This window comes from Macadamia integrifolia, unplaced genomic scaffold (genome assembly GCF_013358625.1).
Source record: "Macadamia integrifolia cultivar HAES 741 unplaced genomic scaffold, SCU_Mint_v3 scaffold3223, whole genome shotgun sequence".
NCBI lineage: Eukaryota > Viridiplantae > Streptophyta > Magnoliopsida > Proteales > Proteaceae > Macadamia > Macadamia integrifolia.
In genome coordinates, this window is record NW_024869309.1 from 8,592 (window position 1) to 25,908 (window position 17,317).

General features: G+C 39.9%; 3 protein-coding genes across 3 annotated transcripts; 1 reads left to right on the forward strand and 2 right to left on the reverse strand.

Annotated features, from left to right (window-relative positions):
- Window positions 1–1,427: 1,427 nt before the first annotated feature.
- Window positions 1,428–3,594, forward strand: LOC122067910 (arabinosyltransferase XEG113-like). Its single transcript, XM_042631751.1, has 3 exons — window positions 1,428–1,924; window positions 3,197–3,481; window positions 3,566–3,594. The coding sequence occupies exons 1-3, from the start codon at window positions 1,750–1,752 to the stop codon at window positions 3,592–3,594; spliced, it is 489 nt and encodes a 162-aa protein (XP_042487685.1). The 5' UTR covers window positions 1,428–1,749.
- An 8,619-nt stretch (window positions 3,595–12,213) lies between these two features.
- Window positions 12,214–14,725, reverse strand: LOC122067911 (pentatricopeptide repeat-containing protein At2g01860). The gene has a single exon (XM_042631752.1). The coding sequence runs from the start codon at window positions 13,853–13,855 to the stop codon at window positions 12,302–12,304; it is 1,554 nt and encodes a 517-aa protein (XP_042487686.1). The 5' UTR covers window positions 13,856–14,725; the 3' UTR covers window positions 12,214–12,301.
- Window positions 14,726–15,169: 444 nt separating this feature from the next.
- On the reverse strand, window positions 15,170–16,747 carry LOC122067912 (the record flags this gene model as incomplete). The annotated part of the gene is given in 3 exon segments (XM_042631753.1): window positions 15,170–16,022; window positions 16,127–16,197; window positions 16,675–16,747. Coding segments are annotated over 3 exon segments (401 nt in total), but the record flags the coding sequence as incomplete, so codon positions are not given.
- Between the last annotated feature and the right edge of the window lie 570 nt (window positions 16,748–17,317).

Below are 17,317 nucleotides of genomic sequence, written 5' to 3' on the forward strand. Positions count from 1 at the left end.
AAAAACCTTTATGTTATGTTACTTTGTGTGCATTTTGCATTCAATGATTTTAAGTTATTCTAGGATTTTTCTTAATTTGTATGCTCTTCGATATCCCTAGGATTCATCTCTCTCTCTCTCTCTCTCTCTCTCTCTCTCTTTTATTTTCTAATTGGTATGAAAAACGCTACTTGGTCATGGGTCCTTCACATCATCACCTGGGTTAATGGAGGAGCATGTATGGTTATTCACCCAAGGGGCGAGGGTGTCATTTTCATATAAAAATCGTCTGTAGCCGCTGTATTGATACAGTGAGCATTGGGTATTGGGAGTCCATTAAGATGTGTGCCTGCCTTTAATCGTTCAATACTCTCTACACCTCGTCACTCGCTACAGAGAATATGAACTCATCATTTTCATAGCATCATGTGAGAGGGGATTGGGGGGGGCATGACAATGTAGCATATTTTTTCTCATTTCTATTTATGTAGGGTAGGTTGTCCGCGATCTATGAAATCTTCTTCTGTGGCAATGGCAATGTCGGAGGGTGTTTTGGGTACTTGAATCTTCAGTGGACCAACATACGAACATATGATTATGCATTAAGCTCAGGCTCATGTTAAGCTCAAGCTCTTGAACACCCTATCCACTTGTCATAATATCAAGATATTTTAAAACAAACACCCCCCAACCCAAGAAAGTCGCAGTCCATGTGCATCGCCAATACTACCTGTGGTTTTGAATTCGATGGTCGGATTTATCCCCCAAAAAAAAAAAAATAATAATAATAAAAAAAAATAAACAAAGAATCCGAATAGTTGGAGAGTGGTGATGTCTAATATATTGTATCCTGGACTACTATATAAAGCTAATGTAGTTTTTTATTGACCATACTTGTTTTGACTCGTAAATTCAATCAACACTCTTACATGATTACCATTTGCCACATATAACTGATTGGACAGTTTATATTTTTGAGTAGTGAACGGTAGTGGAGTTTTCCACGCTTCTAGACTCCATTCGGTTGCAAGTAAAGTTAAAAGGAGGGGAGATGAAATTTCTAAAGTTAAAAAATAATTTTTGTAATTATTATTCTATATAATTATTTTAATAATTACTAATAATTATTAAATTTCACTTAATTTTGTATATAAACTCTCTTATTATAAAATGTAAAATAAAATTTTATCAAAAAAAAATATAAAATAAAATTTGGGGTAAAAAAACGCTATATTGCTAGCACAAGAAATGCCCAGACACAACAAGGTACAGAAAGATCGTGTTACCTTGCCCCTGCCCATCATAAGCTAAAAATGTTCTCTCGCAACCTTCTATTGACCTACACCTTAGCATGTGTTTAGGTAGTGTTTTTTTTCCCTTAAAAATTATATTTAAAATATATTATTTTTAAATATGATAAAGATTTTATACATATAGGGGGTAATTTCCCTTGCAATCAACAGCTTCATTTCACTGTCAACTTTTTTGTTCTGTTTTATTTTTAATTTTTCTTGTTTTATTATTTTTTTTTGGTAAGGATTTTTCTTGTTGAATTAGAGGCAGTCAAGGTGGTTGACCTCGCCGGGCGGCACTGTGAGAAACTAAAATCTATCATCTTCGAAAGTTAAAACCTATTCATTCTTGTAGAGAGTTGAGGAGCATGCATTCTTCGCGTTGCAGTTTGAAATTTTCGAGTTTAATTTCTGTTTGAATTTGGCAAATTTTGAGGAAGATAAAAATTGGGAGATCTGGAACCGAAATTCTCCATCAATGGCTTGGAATCCGTTCCAAGACATCAGTAACTCGAAGCCACTGTTCTTGACGATATACGCGACTGTTCTAATCGGTATCATCTGCTCCTCAGTCTATGTGTTCTCTGCTCTTTACGGCGGGAAAACGGTCGATCCGACCACGTTGTTTTCTCCCGCTTACCCGATCACTCAGGGTAAGTAATCCTACATTTCTGTTTTTGGAATGAAATTTACTTCCTTTTTCAGTATTATTATTAGCTCAATCATTAAAGGTTTATCGTCAATTCAATTTATTGTTATTATGGGTTTAATTTTAGAAACATTAAACGAAACAAAACTACTTCGATTTGGAACTGGAGGAGTTTAATGAGTTTCCAGATTCAAATAGACAATGGAGGGGGAGAGACTTCTACAGCTCATGGTTGTGAATTTGCAATGAATTGTGAAATCAAGTATAAAATAAAACACAAACGTGGAAGAAATTGTTTTGGAGATTTTGCAAAAAGGGAATTTTTGAATCACTCTTGATCATTTTTCGCCCCTAGCCCACTTAATAACTTTTTTTTTTTTTTTTTTTTTATAAATAATAATAATAATAATAATAAAAAAGAGAACATGCTCCAAATTGTTCTTCTGATATAATTTGGTACAATGATTAGAAGATGTCTGTTAGAGCATTTTTAATGCTTGGAGAAAAGCCTTTACTTTTTTACACCCCCCTTCACCCGTGAAATTTTTTTTTTTTCGAGTTTTATCTTGGTATGAACAGATCACATTTTCGTTAACTCTTTTGAAAGTTGAAGTCAGTTAGAAAGTGTAATTCACTGGCCTTTCTTTTGGTGCCTTGTTTTGACTTATAAGAGTTTCTCTTATGTTGGTGTATCATTCATCCAGGTTAGGTCTATGACAATCTTGGAAGGAAAACTTGATTTCTTTGACCTAATTTAACTTCTGTAACCATTGAGATGGTTTTTTTTTTTGCTTCATCAATCAGTTGGTGTTTCTTTGGTAATAGCTCCGCTTCTCTTGACATGCCCGACCAAGTGATGACATACTTAAACAAGCGATGGGATTTTGTCTGTACAAAATTAATAGTTAAACACCTAATGGCTCTTTCCGAGGTCTTTTCTTGATGGGATCAGTACAAGAACTTGGATGGCTTTTTTGCTTCGTCAATGAGTGTGTTTGTTTGGTAATAGTTCCTTTCTTACTGCTATTGATCTCTTAGTCCAAGTGATGAAATAATTATACACATAATGAGATTATGTGTAAAAAAAACTTATACTTTTCCTATTTATTGTCTGGATGGAATCATGATAATCTGTCGACTATAATTTCCACCTGCAGTTGGCATAAAATCTATTCTGTGGTGGCTGTGGCATTTCCTGTGAACTGTTTATGTTTGCTCCTTGCTTATGACTGCCTGCAATTTGGTCATCTCATTGTGAACCCTTCTTCAAATGTAGATTCTACTCAAGTGGATCATGCTCTGAATTCTGAACCTGTGACAAGGGGCGAAGTACCATCATTATCTGCATCGAAGCCTGAAAGGATGAAGCCTATATGGGAGGTACCACCCCGTGGCTCAAAAATGCCACCTCTGAAGACCTTTCGACTAACAAAAGAGCTCGTGAGTGACAGAGCGATAGACAATGTCATCATTGTAACCTTTGGGAACTATGCTTTCTTGGATTTTATCCTGAATTGGGTTAAACACTTGACTGATCTCAGCCTTCCTAATTTCCTTGTTGGTAATTTTTTTTTTTCCCACTTCAAATATTCAACTCCTTGCAGTATTTATATTTTCAGCATTGCAAATTTTTTTGGGTAAATAGCAATGCAAAATTTTGATTCTCCAGTCTAATGTAGACTAGGGTAAGGGTCTAACCAAGTCTCAATCTGCAAGAACTTTTAAACCAAAGAACAACCAATGGTGAAGGCATAACAGTGGCACAGGTCAAATCTGATTAAAACCAGAACTAGGAATCAAGTCTGTCGAGTCCAGAAATCAGGGATTCTAAGATCAGAATATAGCTATCTAGATAGGATAGCTAGGAAACAGAACTAAGTCCAAATATCATTCAACAAACATAATCAGTCTTCAGATAATCAACAACAAGCAACTCCAACTAATTGAACTCTGTTTCAGGTCTGAAATCAGAACCCAGAACCGATAGCACTACAGGACAAGAAAGTGGAGATTTCTTGTATCTCATGAACCACAGGTCAGAATGACCTGATATTTGGATCGAAGGAGGCCCTTGATGGGTGGATAATTCAATCAAAATTACAGCTCAAACCAAGGGCTGGAAGTACTTCAGGTCACAGGGAACCGATTGTGAAAAACTAAGGAGATTCTGGGCAGAATTAGACTTTTAAATACCTGGTCCGTATAGCAGTGTTAGACAGCAGTACTCCTTGAATATAAATTTGAAAGAGGATAAGAAACTTGAAGAAAACCCCCTGGACTTCTCGCCGCAAAGAGTCGTTTGGATCAAACACCAAACCCAATACCTTGATCAGACACAAGGAAATTCTCTTGTAGAGAGAACAGCAGCAGCAGCCATGTAGTTTGTAAAAATCGTGGCTCATTAAAAGAGCCATAGCTTTATTTATAATAGTGATAGGGGTTACATGAAATAGAAACTAACTTTAGTTTCCAAAAACTGAAATAGGAAACTAAAAATTAGAAACTCAACTAGTTACTAAATCTGAAAATAGAAACTTACAAAATAGAAAGTCTTGTGACTGAAAATTAGAAACTAATTTAAGACTGAAAATTAGAAACTAAATAACCCCATCTAAAAAGGAAACTAAAGAAAAAGGAAACAAATCATTGAATCCCGTATACAACCTTAGAACCCCTAGTTTAGACCCATAAAAGTAGCCCAATATACTCCAAACCACATGGACTGAAGGCCCAACACGTATACAACCCAACCCTAAGCTTATTCCTAATAAAACAAGCCTAGTTTGGTGAAGAATCTGCATCAACTCTCCCCGGCTTGGAAACATTCGACTCCGACGAATGGATAAGGGACATGTAACGCTCATACAAGTCGGGATCAAGTCTCTTGAAATCATCAGCATGAATCCAAGTACAGTCACTACGGGGACGGCCTTTCCACTTGACAAGAAAAGTGTGATAACCGGTGCCACGGCGGGAGGTCTTGTAATTATCATCCAAGACGTCTTCAATAACTTCAGAAGTGGGTGGCTTCAGTTGAGGCAACCTCAGCATTTGTTCCGAGTCTCCATCATTTGAATGATGCCCAACATAAAGGTGAAGATCAGCCACATTAAACACGTTGCTTATGGTCATGTCATCAGGCAACTCAAGCACATAAGCATTAGGTCCTATACGTTTCAGCACCTTGTAGGGACCCATCTTTCGTGGATGTAGCTTGGTATTGACACCTGTCTGAAACCGTTCAGGATTTACTCGAATCATCACCATGTCCCCGGGTTTGAACTCCACATAACGCCGATGACGATTAGCAGAAGCCTTATACACCTCATTGTTCAAGGCAATACGTCGTCGGACGTTGGCATGCACCTCAGTGATATGACGTAAGAACTCATCAGCTTCAATACTAACTCGAGCCTGGGGTGGGAGTGACATAAGGTCAATAGGCCGCTTAGGTTGGACTCCAAGCAAGATCTCAAAAGGAGTACGACGNCCCGGGTTTGAACTCCACATAACGCCGATGACGATCAACAGAAGCCTTATACACCTCATTGTTCAAGGCAATACGTCGTCGGACGTTGGCATGCACCTCAGTGATATGACGTAAGAACTCATCAGCTTCAATACTAACTCGAGCCTGGGGTGGGAGTGACATAAGGTCAATAGGCCGCTTAGGTTGGACTCCAAGCAAGATCTCAAAAGGAGTACGACCTGTTGTCCTATTCACTGAGCTGTTGTAGGCAAATTCTGCAATGTCAAGAATAGAAGGCCATGTCTTCTCATAGTCTCGAACCAAACACCTCAACAAGTTTCCCAAACTACGGTTCACCACCTCTGTCTGTCCGTCTGTCTGTGGATGAAATGCAGTTGAAAAGTTCAGCTTTGTATTTGTCTTCAACCACAATGTCTTCCAAAAATAACTCATGAACTTAACATCACGGTCAGACACAATACTAGTTGGCAGCCCATGTAGTCGTACTACTTCCTTGAAGAAGAGCTTTGCAACCTGATAAGCATCAAAAGTCTTACGACAAGGTATAAAATGAGCCATCTTAGAGAAACGATCCACAACCACCATAATGGAATCATATCGTTCTCTAGTAGGGGTTAGTCCAAGAACAAAATCCATGCTAACATCAAGCCACGGTGCATGAGGAACAGGTAGTGGAGAGTATAAACCTGTGTTCTGCTTTCCCCCTTTTGCTAACTGACATACACGGCATCTCTTGATCACATGAACGACATCCTTTGCAATGCATGGCCAATAATATCGATCAGTCACCTGTGCAAGAGTCTTATCTTTCCCAAAATGTCCCCCTAATCTTCCTCTATGTAACTCTCGTATGATGTGATGACGTAGGGAAGAGTTTGGGATACAAAGCCGCGTGCCAAAGAACAAGTACCCGTCATGAATAGAGTACTTTAAGTGCTGCCCACCTTGTTGTAACTCCATAAAGACAGTGCTGAAATCAGAATCAGATGTATACTCACCTCGTATCTGATCTATGTTAATAACATGTGCTGAAAATGTGTTAAGTGTGAGCACTTTCCGGCTAAGTGCATCAGCCACTGTATTCTCTTTTCCCGCCTTGTACTTTATAGCAAATACAAACTCCTGCAAGTAGGCTACCCATTTGGCATGTCTATGGCTAATCGATTTCTGTGAGTGAAGGTGCTTCAAGGCCTCATGATCAGTGTACAAAATGAACTCCTTACCAATGAGGTAGTGCCTCCAATGGCGTAGCACTTGGACGACTGCATAGAACTCCAGATCATAAGTCGAATAGCGCTTCTTGGCCTCATTCAATTTTTCGCTATAAAAAGCGATGGGGTGTCCTCCTTGCATTATCACTCCTCCTAGCCCAACATGTGAAGCATCTGTAGCTATCTCAAATACTTTGTCAAAATCTGGTAGGCGTAGGATGGGTGCCTCGGTCATCTTCCTCTTCACAAGAGCGAAGGCTTTGGTCGCTGCAGCTGTCCATTCAAACTTCCCTTTACTCGACTTCATACATTCAGTGATGGGTGCCATTACTGCACTGAAGTTCCGGATAAATCTCCTATAGAAGGAAGCCAACCCATGGAAGCTACGGACTTCTGTTAGAGTCTTAGGTGTGGGCCAATCAGTGATGCTCTTGATCTTCTCTGGATCAGCTTCAACCCCCTTTGATGACACTATAAATCCAAGGAATACAACCTTGGGTAGCATGAAGGAACACTTCTTGAGATTAATGTATAACTTCTCAGCACGGAGTACTCTCAAGACTTGCCTCAAGTGATCCTTATGCTCTTCTTGGTTCTTACTGTATACCAGTATGTCATCAAAATAAACAACCAAAAAGCGACCAATGAAGGGACGAAGGACCTGTGTCATCACCCTCATAAAAGTACTAGGTGCATTTGTCAGACCGAACGGCATGACTTTCCACTCATATAAGCCATCCTTGGTCTTAAAGGCGGTCTTCCACTCATCCCCAGAACGGATGCGAATCTGATGATAGCCACTCCTCAGATCTAGCTTGGAAAAGACCTTTGCCCCGGACAACATATCCAACATATCATCTAGTCGTGGTATAGGAAACCTATACTTGACTGTTATCTTGTTGATAGCACGGCTGTCCACACACATACGCCAAGAACCATCATTCTTTGGCGTGAGTAAAGCTGGTACTGCACAAGGACTTAAGCTCTCCTCAATGAAGCCCTTCTGTAGTAACCCATCCACTTGCCGTTTCAGCTCGGCGTGCTCAGTAGGACTAAGTCTGTAAGCAGGAAGGTTGGGTAAAACCGAACCAGGTACCAAGTCAATGGCAAGCTGTATGTCTCTCATGGGAGGCAACTCATTTGGGAGATCATCAGGGACTAAGTCAGAAAAATCAGACAGGAGCTCTCTAATAGGTGCACTATACGTTACCTCAGGTTGGGGGGTGACTTCCCTAGTAACAAGTGCCATAACCATTCCAGTCTCATGACTTGTGCGTAAGAACTGTTTATGGGAAATAGTTAGCAACTCCTTTGTGGGCAGAGCTAATACCTTCTTCTCATTGTCAATGCCCTTCTGATTTGACCTTAATGATCTCTTCCGCCGTATTTCAGCCGGCACATTTACCGGATAGAAAGTTGTAGGAACTCCCTTCCACATGAAAGTACACAGATTCTTCTTCCTTCCAACCATGGCATCATTGTCATACATCCAGGGACGACCAAGCAATACATCTGTGAGTTTCATTGGGATCACATCACACCAAACTTTCTCTTCATATCGGTAAAGTTTCAAAGGAACTGAGCACCTCTTATTCACCTCTAAGGTATTACCATTCAGCAAGGATACCTTATAAGGCTGAGGATGTGGGTCAGCTTTCAAGGTTGCTTTCTTCACAAAGGCTTCAGAAACAACGTTGACATAACTGCCACTATCAATGATAATCTGACAAGTATGCTCACCTGACTTCATACGGCTATAGAATATGCAGTTACGTCGCCAATCCTCTCCTTTGGTTTCAGCCACCAATATGCGAGTAACAATATTTATTCTCTGGGTATCATCCTCATTAGTGTTTTTTATATCATAGTCATATCCACCATCATCATCATCATCTAAGGGGTAGGGATAAAGAGCTGACTCATCCTCCTCATTGGAGTTTTCAACCTCAGCTACTGCATTAACCCTCTGCTTATGCGGACAAGACTTAGCAAAATGTCCTATCTCTTGACAATGGAAACACTGTACCTTATTACTACCTGTCATGGGTGCCTTTCCTTTATGATCAGCTCGTGGAGGAAAAGTGGATTTTGGAGGTGTTGAGCTACTAGGTTTAGTGGCTGGAAAATTCTTCTTTACCTCCCCAACTTGGAAACTAAACCTTCTAACTGGCTGTGCTAGAAGCTCCTCTGCTCGTAGGGCCTTGTCAAAACAATCCCTCACTGAGTGCACTTCAACAACTCCGATACCCCTGTTGATTTCAACTCGCAATCCCAGTCGAAACCGAGATAATAGTTGCCTTTCATTCTCCCTTATGCCTGTACGAGAATAAAGTGCGTCAAACTTGTTCATGTACTCGGCAACAGTCATAGACCCTTGACGAAGAGAGTTCAGCTGGTCTTGTATGCGAGCTCTGAAGTTGCGTGGCAAGTATTTATCTGATAACTCAAGCTTCATCTCTTCCCAACTAGTAGGTTCTCTACCACGGTCTTCCAATTCTAGCTCATAGGTCCTCCACCACTCACGAGCAGCCCCAACTAGCTTAGCACGAGCTAGTTTCATCTTCCGTTCTTCAGGTAACTCATAATAGTCAAAATAGTCGTCTAGTGCCACTACCCAATCATAGAACAATTGGGGGTCATATCTCCCATCAAACTCCTTCAGATCGAGCTTGACCTTCTGTGAATCTCCAGAATACCTTTGTTGCACGGGACGCTCAGTCTCAAAATATCCTCTTACATGCTCTTCAAAAGTAGGTTGTGCTACCGGAACCCTCTGTGGTGCTCTCAGATTAGGGTTTGCTCTCCTGTTAGTCAACTGAGTAACCACATTCATTGGAGTGTCCACTTCGGGTGTGGTACGTGAACTGCCAGTAGGCTGTTGGGGTGGGGTCTCTTCATTCAACAACCTGGCATCCAATTCAGCCTTCAATTCAGCCTTTAGTTCAACTCTCATATTCTGTATCAACTCCATAATAGAAGCTAAGGTGGGGGTGTTGTTCTCAGCCATGCTCTGATACCACTTAATGTAGGGATAGGTTTGACAAGCCAAACTAGACCCAAACAACAGGATCTTGTAAACCAAAGAACAACCAAAATTACCCAAATAAATCAAGCACAGTATGGTGGTAAAAACCGAGATAACAGAATATGACGCTTGCAATCGATTTCAACAACTCAGAAATTCTGAATCAAAGGGCCTTGTAGAATAAGAAGAAGAAAACTTGAAGAAGAAAAAGAACACTTGAAGATGAACCTCTTGGACTTCTCGCTGCAAAGAGTCGTCGGATCGAACACCAACCCAATACCTTGATCAAACACAAGGAAGTTCTCTCGCAGAGAAAACAGCAGCAGCAGCCATGTAGTTTGTAAAAATCGTGGCTCATTAAAGGAGCCATAGCTTTATTTATAATAGTGATAGGGGTTACATAAAATAGAAACTAACTTTAGTTTCCAAAAACTGAAATAGGAAACTAAAAATTAGAAACTCAACTAGTTACTAAATCTGAAAATAGAAACTTACAAAATAGAAAGTCTTGTGACTGAAAATTAGAAACTAATTTAAGACTGAAAATTAGAAACTAAATAACCCCATCTAAAAAGGAAACTAAAGAAAAAGGAAACAAATCATTGAATCCCGTATGCAACCTTAGATCCCCTAGTTTAGACCCATAAAAGTAGCCCAATATACTCCAAACCACATGGACTGAAGGCCCAACACATATACAACCCAACCCTAAGCTTATTCCTAATAAAACAAGCCTAGTTTGGTGAAGAAATTGCATCAAATGGGGTTTATATGTATTCTAGAGTCCCACCAAACAAGTCCTAAAGTCCAATAGGGTTATGGTCTTGTAATATTCTAGAATATTCCTTTTTCTCCATTATAAATAAGTGAGGTCAAGAATAATAATAGAACTGGAGAAGCTTTCAGGAATGGCTTGGTAAGCAAGAAACCAGTTATGTCGGCGCCAACTAGACCTCTATTTAGATATTAGGGCTATGATTATGAATGGCACAACACAAGCCTTGTTTCACAGAGATTTTTTGTCGAATCAAGGGCTGAAAAGCTTGCCGTTTTGCTATTCCAGCAGGCTGCAATGGCGAGAAAGAGAAAACATAGGAAGGTTGTTTTGGGATGGTGAACAATATCCATGAACAGTAACATTTAAAAAAGAGAAGAGAGGGGTAGGGATAGGGGTAGGGGAGAGGAACTCATAACTCACACTTCACAAATAAAATTCTATTCAACTGCGTAACTTGACTGGGGGTTACATCCCCTTATATAAGTAATGTTTGAGTGAACTTCACAAACTTCAAACAAATTATAGCAGAATTAAATAACAACAAAGTAACCTTATGGACTTGAGCACTAAAATCAACTCATAAAATGGATCCTAATCGCTCTCTTATATTAACTTAATTAAGTAGACTCAAAATAGAATTCTATGGAGCTAATGAGTATCCTAATCTAACTCAAACAATTAAGACACTAATTTTGTTAACCCTCTATAAACCGAAAACTTGGGCCTTAAATTAGGCCCCACACAAATAAAACACTTGAAACAAAAACCTACAACCAAATACTAGCAAAATAAGACAATTTTTTTACCAAGCTTGCATTAGGTTGGAATAGCACTAAATGGAAACATCAGAACTATGCAATATCAGGCAAAATCTCAAAATGACAAAGACCATATAAAAGCCTAAAACACGGCCAAAAAGATAGAAAACCCATGAGCTTATCATCTTTCTATAAAATGGATTATCAAAAGCAACAGATCAATTGCCATAATTGAAATGTGATGTATTGGTTTGCAAAAACTTCCTGTCTTCCATATTATTTTTCTTGGTAATGGATAGATTTGGGTTAGACAGTCCTTAGACTACACGTTGTTAGGTGTTGATTGTTTGGAACTCAAGGTCATGCCTATTCTAGAATGAATTGCTAAGCAGCTCACTCAAAACAATTGGACCAAACGGTCAGGCTTCATTAACAAAAGGGGAAATTTACAGGAAAGAATAGTTTGAAACAGGTGGAGACTTCATTGCAGTGGCAGACAAAAGGCCCTGGTTCACACAATCATGTCACCATATAGAAACCCAGCTTATAGTCCAGAGAACATTAAACAAAGCAGAGGGTGAACCGATGAACCATATGGTATAACATGACTGAGGTGATTGATGTGATGAATCTCACTAATTCATAGGAGACAAGACATAATATCAATTCTAACAGTATGCATAAGACCACAACCAATAAATGAACTTTAGATGGAAATCAACGGAACAGGACCTGATTGGGAGAACCTTCCAATGTGCCTGTCATCTTTACTCATGGTCTTATCCACCAAATTAGCAAGGCCTCTGTCAATTGAAGGATCCTATGGTTCTTACACTCACAAACATGTTCATGTCTTTATTTAATTAAGTAGTCGTTTGTTTCAGGACTCAGATGGTATGAGTAATAGCTCCACCCCTCTTACTGTCTCTTTTCTGTTATTTGTATTAAGCGGGGTGGAGCTATTACTCATAACAAAAAAGAGACAAGAGGGGTGGAACTATTAAGCGGCATCAGTTGGTGAATAATAGAAATTCACACTCAATAAGAGATACTCTATTTATTGAAACAAACCAATATGAAAAGACATGTTTGATCACCTGAACAGCCAAACTGGCATTCTTAAGTAACTGAACCAACTTTTCTTCCCAGCACCAAGAAAAGAGACTCCATCTGCTTATCCAACTTGAATCCTGCCATCTCTGTCTCTTTGCAGAGCTCCTTACACTTCGCCAACCTCCCTGAAACTGCATATATCTTGATCAAATTCCGGTATATATCATACGTTGGACTGAAACCTGCATCCTTGAGTCGTGAGAAATATCTTACAGCCCTTGAGAGATCATTCAAATAGACAAACAGTTTTATGACAACACGATAAGCTGGAAGATCAAAGAGACAATTTGATCCCTCCATTTCCCAGACGAGTGCAAGTGCCTCCCTGTATTTCTTCTCAGAGTGGCGGCTATGGATCATAGTAGTGTACATGACCACACTCAGGTCACGTCCAGATTCCCTGTACCAGTTAAAGAGACTCTCAACAATATCAAATTTCTTGAGTCTAATACAGACCTTCATAACTGCTGTACAATCCTGCTGCTCCAGTTGCAGATCATCTATGTTTGCAAGCTCATCTAGCAAAGCCAAAACAAGATTATATTTGTCTGGGTTCTTCCCAAGCTCTAGTATCAGCTTTGCATGGATGCTTGGGTCTAGTGTTCTTTTATTATCCTTGGCAACCAAGAGAAGCTTCCTAGCTAGATTCAAATTGCCTCCTCTTATAAAACCCCTTGCCATTGCCTCAATTACAGTCCGACTGGCTGAACTCATAAACTTCTCCAAGTCAAAAGGCATTTTCAGTCCATGGGCCCTTGCTAAAATCTCAATGGTTGAAGCAAGGATGCGGTCATCCGGGAAGAGATGAGATTGTTTTTGAGCCCAGCAGAAGGTCTGCAGAGCTCTCTGTGGAAGACCCATATGACCCAATTCCCGTATTGTTAAGGACAGGGATCCCTTTCGGAGGAACTGAACCCACTTATTAAGGATTTCAGATGCATCTTTATCTGAAGGAAGCCTCCTAATTTCTCTAGCTAGACCCAGTAGGAAATCAGGGTTCTTGTATGCTTGCTTAGACAAGGAAAGTCGAGATGAGAGTGGAGAAATCATTCTCACATGTTTCTTAGATGTAGGAAGTCTCAATGGTCCGAGTTTGCAACGAAGTGGGAGCGGGAGAGGCCTCTCCCTGTACAAACTCCCGGGTTTTTGAGCTATTCTTCCTTGGAAAAGAGATGAAATTGCCTCAATCTCGTCTGAGCTCCACACAGGATCATCATCAACAGTGGCAGCAGTATCATACTCTTCAGCGGCATCATCATTATCAGACGATTCAGGTCTCTCACAATTCGGGTGCCTTTGAGGTGGGTCTGCTCCAGAAGTTCTCTTCTTTATGAATTTATTGACGACGGGGTCTGGTGGAAGCTTTGGGCGCCGCGGATATCTGAGATTCTTGGGTGGCTTCCTATGGGAATGGGGCTGACCCGATCGAATAGTGGCTCCAATCTTAAAGAGAGACAAAGAATTCCTCGAAAATTCAGGTTTGGTAAACGGTTTGAATCGGAAAATTTGCAGTTGGGCTGTAGTAGATTTATGGTAGGATGCTGCAAGTAGCGAATCCATGTCTTTTTTAATCTGACTTATATCGGATTGCCTGCAGTAGTGTTACCTAGTTTGTGCAAGAAAACCCCGAAAAATGATAATAGTCACTGCCAAAGAAAGGAAATTCATGGTCGTAATCATATTGGCATTTCATCAAACAATTATAATGCACAGCTCCTCAATGTGATTGGTTTTGAATTTTGATGGATCTTTTAAGAGTCATCTGTATCCTGAACCCACTCCATGACCGTAACAGAGCTCGAGTGCGGTTAAGATCGAACAACAACTGGGTTTGAATTTGAAATGGAAGGCTCGACTGTCTGACTACCACATATGGTTTGCAGTGTCTTGCATACGATAGAGGCCTATGACTCTAGGAGGAAGGGGTTCAACGTTCAACTTCTGGGTTCGTTGTTTGGACTTTGGCGTACGCCGCGTATCAGCCTCACACTAAAGAGGAGAGGGTACTTATGGTATTTGTGGATTGATGGAGCACAGTACTGTTCCCACTGGAAGATGCCAAATCCTAAATCCCAAACCCCAATTCCCAATTCCCAACTGGAAGAGTCGGTAAGAGGCCTAGCTATTCCAAGCCCAACTCAGCAGCATCTTTGGTTCCACTCGCACCCTGGAAGCATTGATGGTCCGTCCGCATCCAATTTCTGGCTTTGCGGCTCTGGGTTGGGCACGGGCGGGTGCTTTTGTTAAAAAGTTCAAACATCATAAGCCGGAGACGATACCTGTCAATTGTCGGAACTCAAGCTAGAAGATAAGACTCTCTACTCTCCAAAATACAAAATACAAAATACAAATTAGACGAATGGATTACCACCATTCTGGCAGCCAATGCAACCAATCAAACTTATTTTATGATTTTAAAGATACCTTCTCAACAGTTATTGGATAGTTTCGAGGAATTATAGTTTATGTAAGAAGTGTTGTATGTGGATGAAGGGAGTTAAAACCACTAGTATTCTTATTTAATAGCGATTATTTAAATGAAAAGTAGACCTGAAATGACAATTTGTTCCTATGTATTCTCTACTTGAGGAGGTCATGGCTTCCTAGGCTGCCTACCTCCCAATTTACCGAGACCCCATGCTTAGTTAGTAAAATGACTTTTCTATCCATTTTTCTATTTTATTTTCTTATTTATATCTTATTTCTTCCTCTGTCCCTAATTTATCTATCCTCTATGCTACTTACATATCAGTCTAAAATGTGGCGAGATCGAATACTCGGTATCAACTCTTCCCACAAAGAGAGGTGCTGAGGAAGTTAAAAGTCGCCTGTAAACTGCTCAACAATAAACTATTGTTTTTTTAAGCCATTAAAGAATAGAAACTTCTTTGTCATTAGTTAGCTTGAAACATACAAGAGACAATAGGGCATCCTCAATAGGAGACTCTTTGGTTTGGAAGTGGTTGTGGAATCATAACCTGCCCCCAAAACTGTAAGTTTTCATATGAGGGCATCCAATTTTGAGAACTTTTTTATAATGAAACTAAAAACTTCATTAGTAAATAAAGGGAGGTAAAGTATAATATACATCATTCAAAATACTGTTTTCCTAGCCCATTTGGCTAACTGACGAACCACGTTAATAGAACATCTGTCTGTCTTCAGTGACTTAAACCCCTTCCAAGTCAAAAGAGTCTCTAATGTCAATAAGATAAAGAACGCCTCCCACGGCCACTCCTGCAATCTCTGTTGCATCATGTTACTAGCTATTGAAACAATACAATCAAACTGGCTGGCGCACTTACTGTTTTTTATCACTCAAGCAAAATAGTCACAACTTTCTTTCCCAAATCCAACACATATTCCCAGCAAATCTAAATCTGCTATGAAAGACCTGTAGCCATGCAAATCACTTCGCAAACCAACTCCACATTATAATCATAGTCAGCCCAAATCTTCTTTAGCATCTGCTACTTCAGACAAAATTGCAATTTTTTTTCTGAAGCATCAGGTTCGCTTTCTGTAGCCAAAGGAATGTCGTGGTTAGTTTCTGATAAAAACCTGCAACTAAGGTCCTGATGTGCAGCATCAGCAGCAGAATTTGTCGGTATAATGTTAGAATCTTCCCCAGTCCTTGGCTCCTCCAGTAAGAAAAAGGATGATGGACAATGAATTGATTGCAAGAAGTTGAAGTACGCATACTTGATATCAAACTGCATATCATACCCTATCAGAATGATACATTTCTCAGCATCAAAACTTTCAATAAACCCAAGGACGGGATGCAAAATAAAAATTAAAAGAAAAAGAGGAAAAGACTGGTTTCCGTACAATAGTTAATTGCAATGGTAAGTCCTCTGTCATCTGGACTCTGTCTAACATGATGAAACCATGTACTTGGCCTGCATTAACTCCGGTTCATCAGTTCACTATGCGACTAATGCACCAATGGTGGGTGAACAAATTACAAAGTTGCCATATTAAAAGTTAGGGAGAGGGATTGCTATGACACCAAAGTGCAGTTTCACACCAATGTGGGGTGGGTGGTCGAATCATCTAGTAGGGGTAGGATTTAATAAGGAGAGAGTGTGGAGTCCATGGGTGGGATGTCAGAGGATGTGCACAGGGATCTGCACACTAGCATTGTGGGCTTCTTTTTTCCCTAAAAGTCATATGGGACAATAAATGTTTTTCACTTCTAATTTTTTATATCATTTCCTTCCACAATGCAAAATACGGTTCAACATTTTAATGGAGCCAGACATTAAAGTGAATCACAAATTCTGGCTCAAAAGGCCAAAATATTTTCCTTGGTGCATTCCCCTGAAACTAAAAGGAAACAACACTAAGCAAATGGAGCTGGCATGATTGATACTTACTGAAGCACGTAAACTTGCATAGAGAAAGTGTTTGATAGATTTAAAGGCCGTGATATTTTTCGCATCTTCACACCTAAAGCAAGGCGATGAAGCATGGACTTCAAAATCAGAATCGAATCAGCAGAATCGCCCGATTCAAATAACAATCCATGGAGGCAGATTCCAATTCCGATTCAAATAGGAAAACTGAATCAGTCAAAATGCATACAAGTCTCGTCTATTGGCAATTATCTCTTTCCTTTGATCACAATAAAAAAACACAGGAAGAGGAGGAAAATTACCGTTCCGTCTGAATCTACCAAATTCTTGAACCAAAGGCTTCAGAAAAAAACACGGAATCCAAGGAAATCTATAACACCCCCCCCCCTTCCCCCCTTCTTCTTCTCTCTCTCCAATCCTATTTCTCCTTGATGTGGCTGATTTGGGCAAATTTCATCCAGTTTCTGGAGGCCCATCTTGCTGCCAATTCTGAATTTTAGATCCTTGCAATGAAAGGATAGATTTATATGCTGAGATGGATGTAAACAGGAAATCCTCCCAATGCAGGAAAGCTTAACAAAGCCTTTAATTCTACAACTAATAGGCCCAATTTTGTTCTCAGCACCCAAAACTCTGACCCAACTCCAATAGAGAAAAAAAAAAA

Excerpts from the sequence above, each read along its gene's own strand:
- LOC122067910 (XM_042631751.1), top strand. The coding sequence starts at position 1,750 with ATGGCTTGGAATCCGTTCCAAGACATCAGTAACTCGAAGCCACTGTTC. Across the intron at positions 1,925-3,196 it reads CGCTTACCCGATCACTCAGG|ATTCTACTCAAGTGGATCAT; the intron begins GTAAGTAATCCT and ends CTTCAAATGTAG. Across the intron at positions 3,482-3,565 it reads CCTTCCTAATTTCCTTGTTG|CAATGCAAAATTTTGATTCT; the intron begins GTAATTTTTTTT and ends TTGGGTAAATAG.
- LOC122067911 (XM_042631752.1), bottom strand. The coding sequence starts at position 13,855 with ATGGATTCGCTACTTGCAGCATCCTACCATAAATCTACTACAGCCCAA.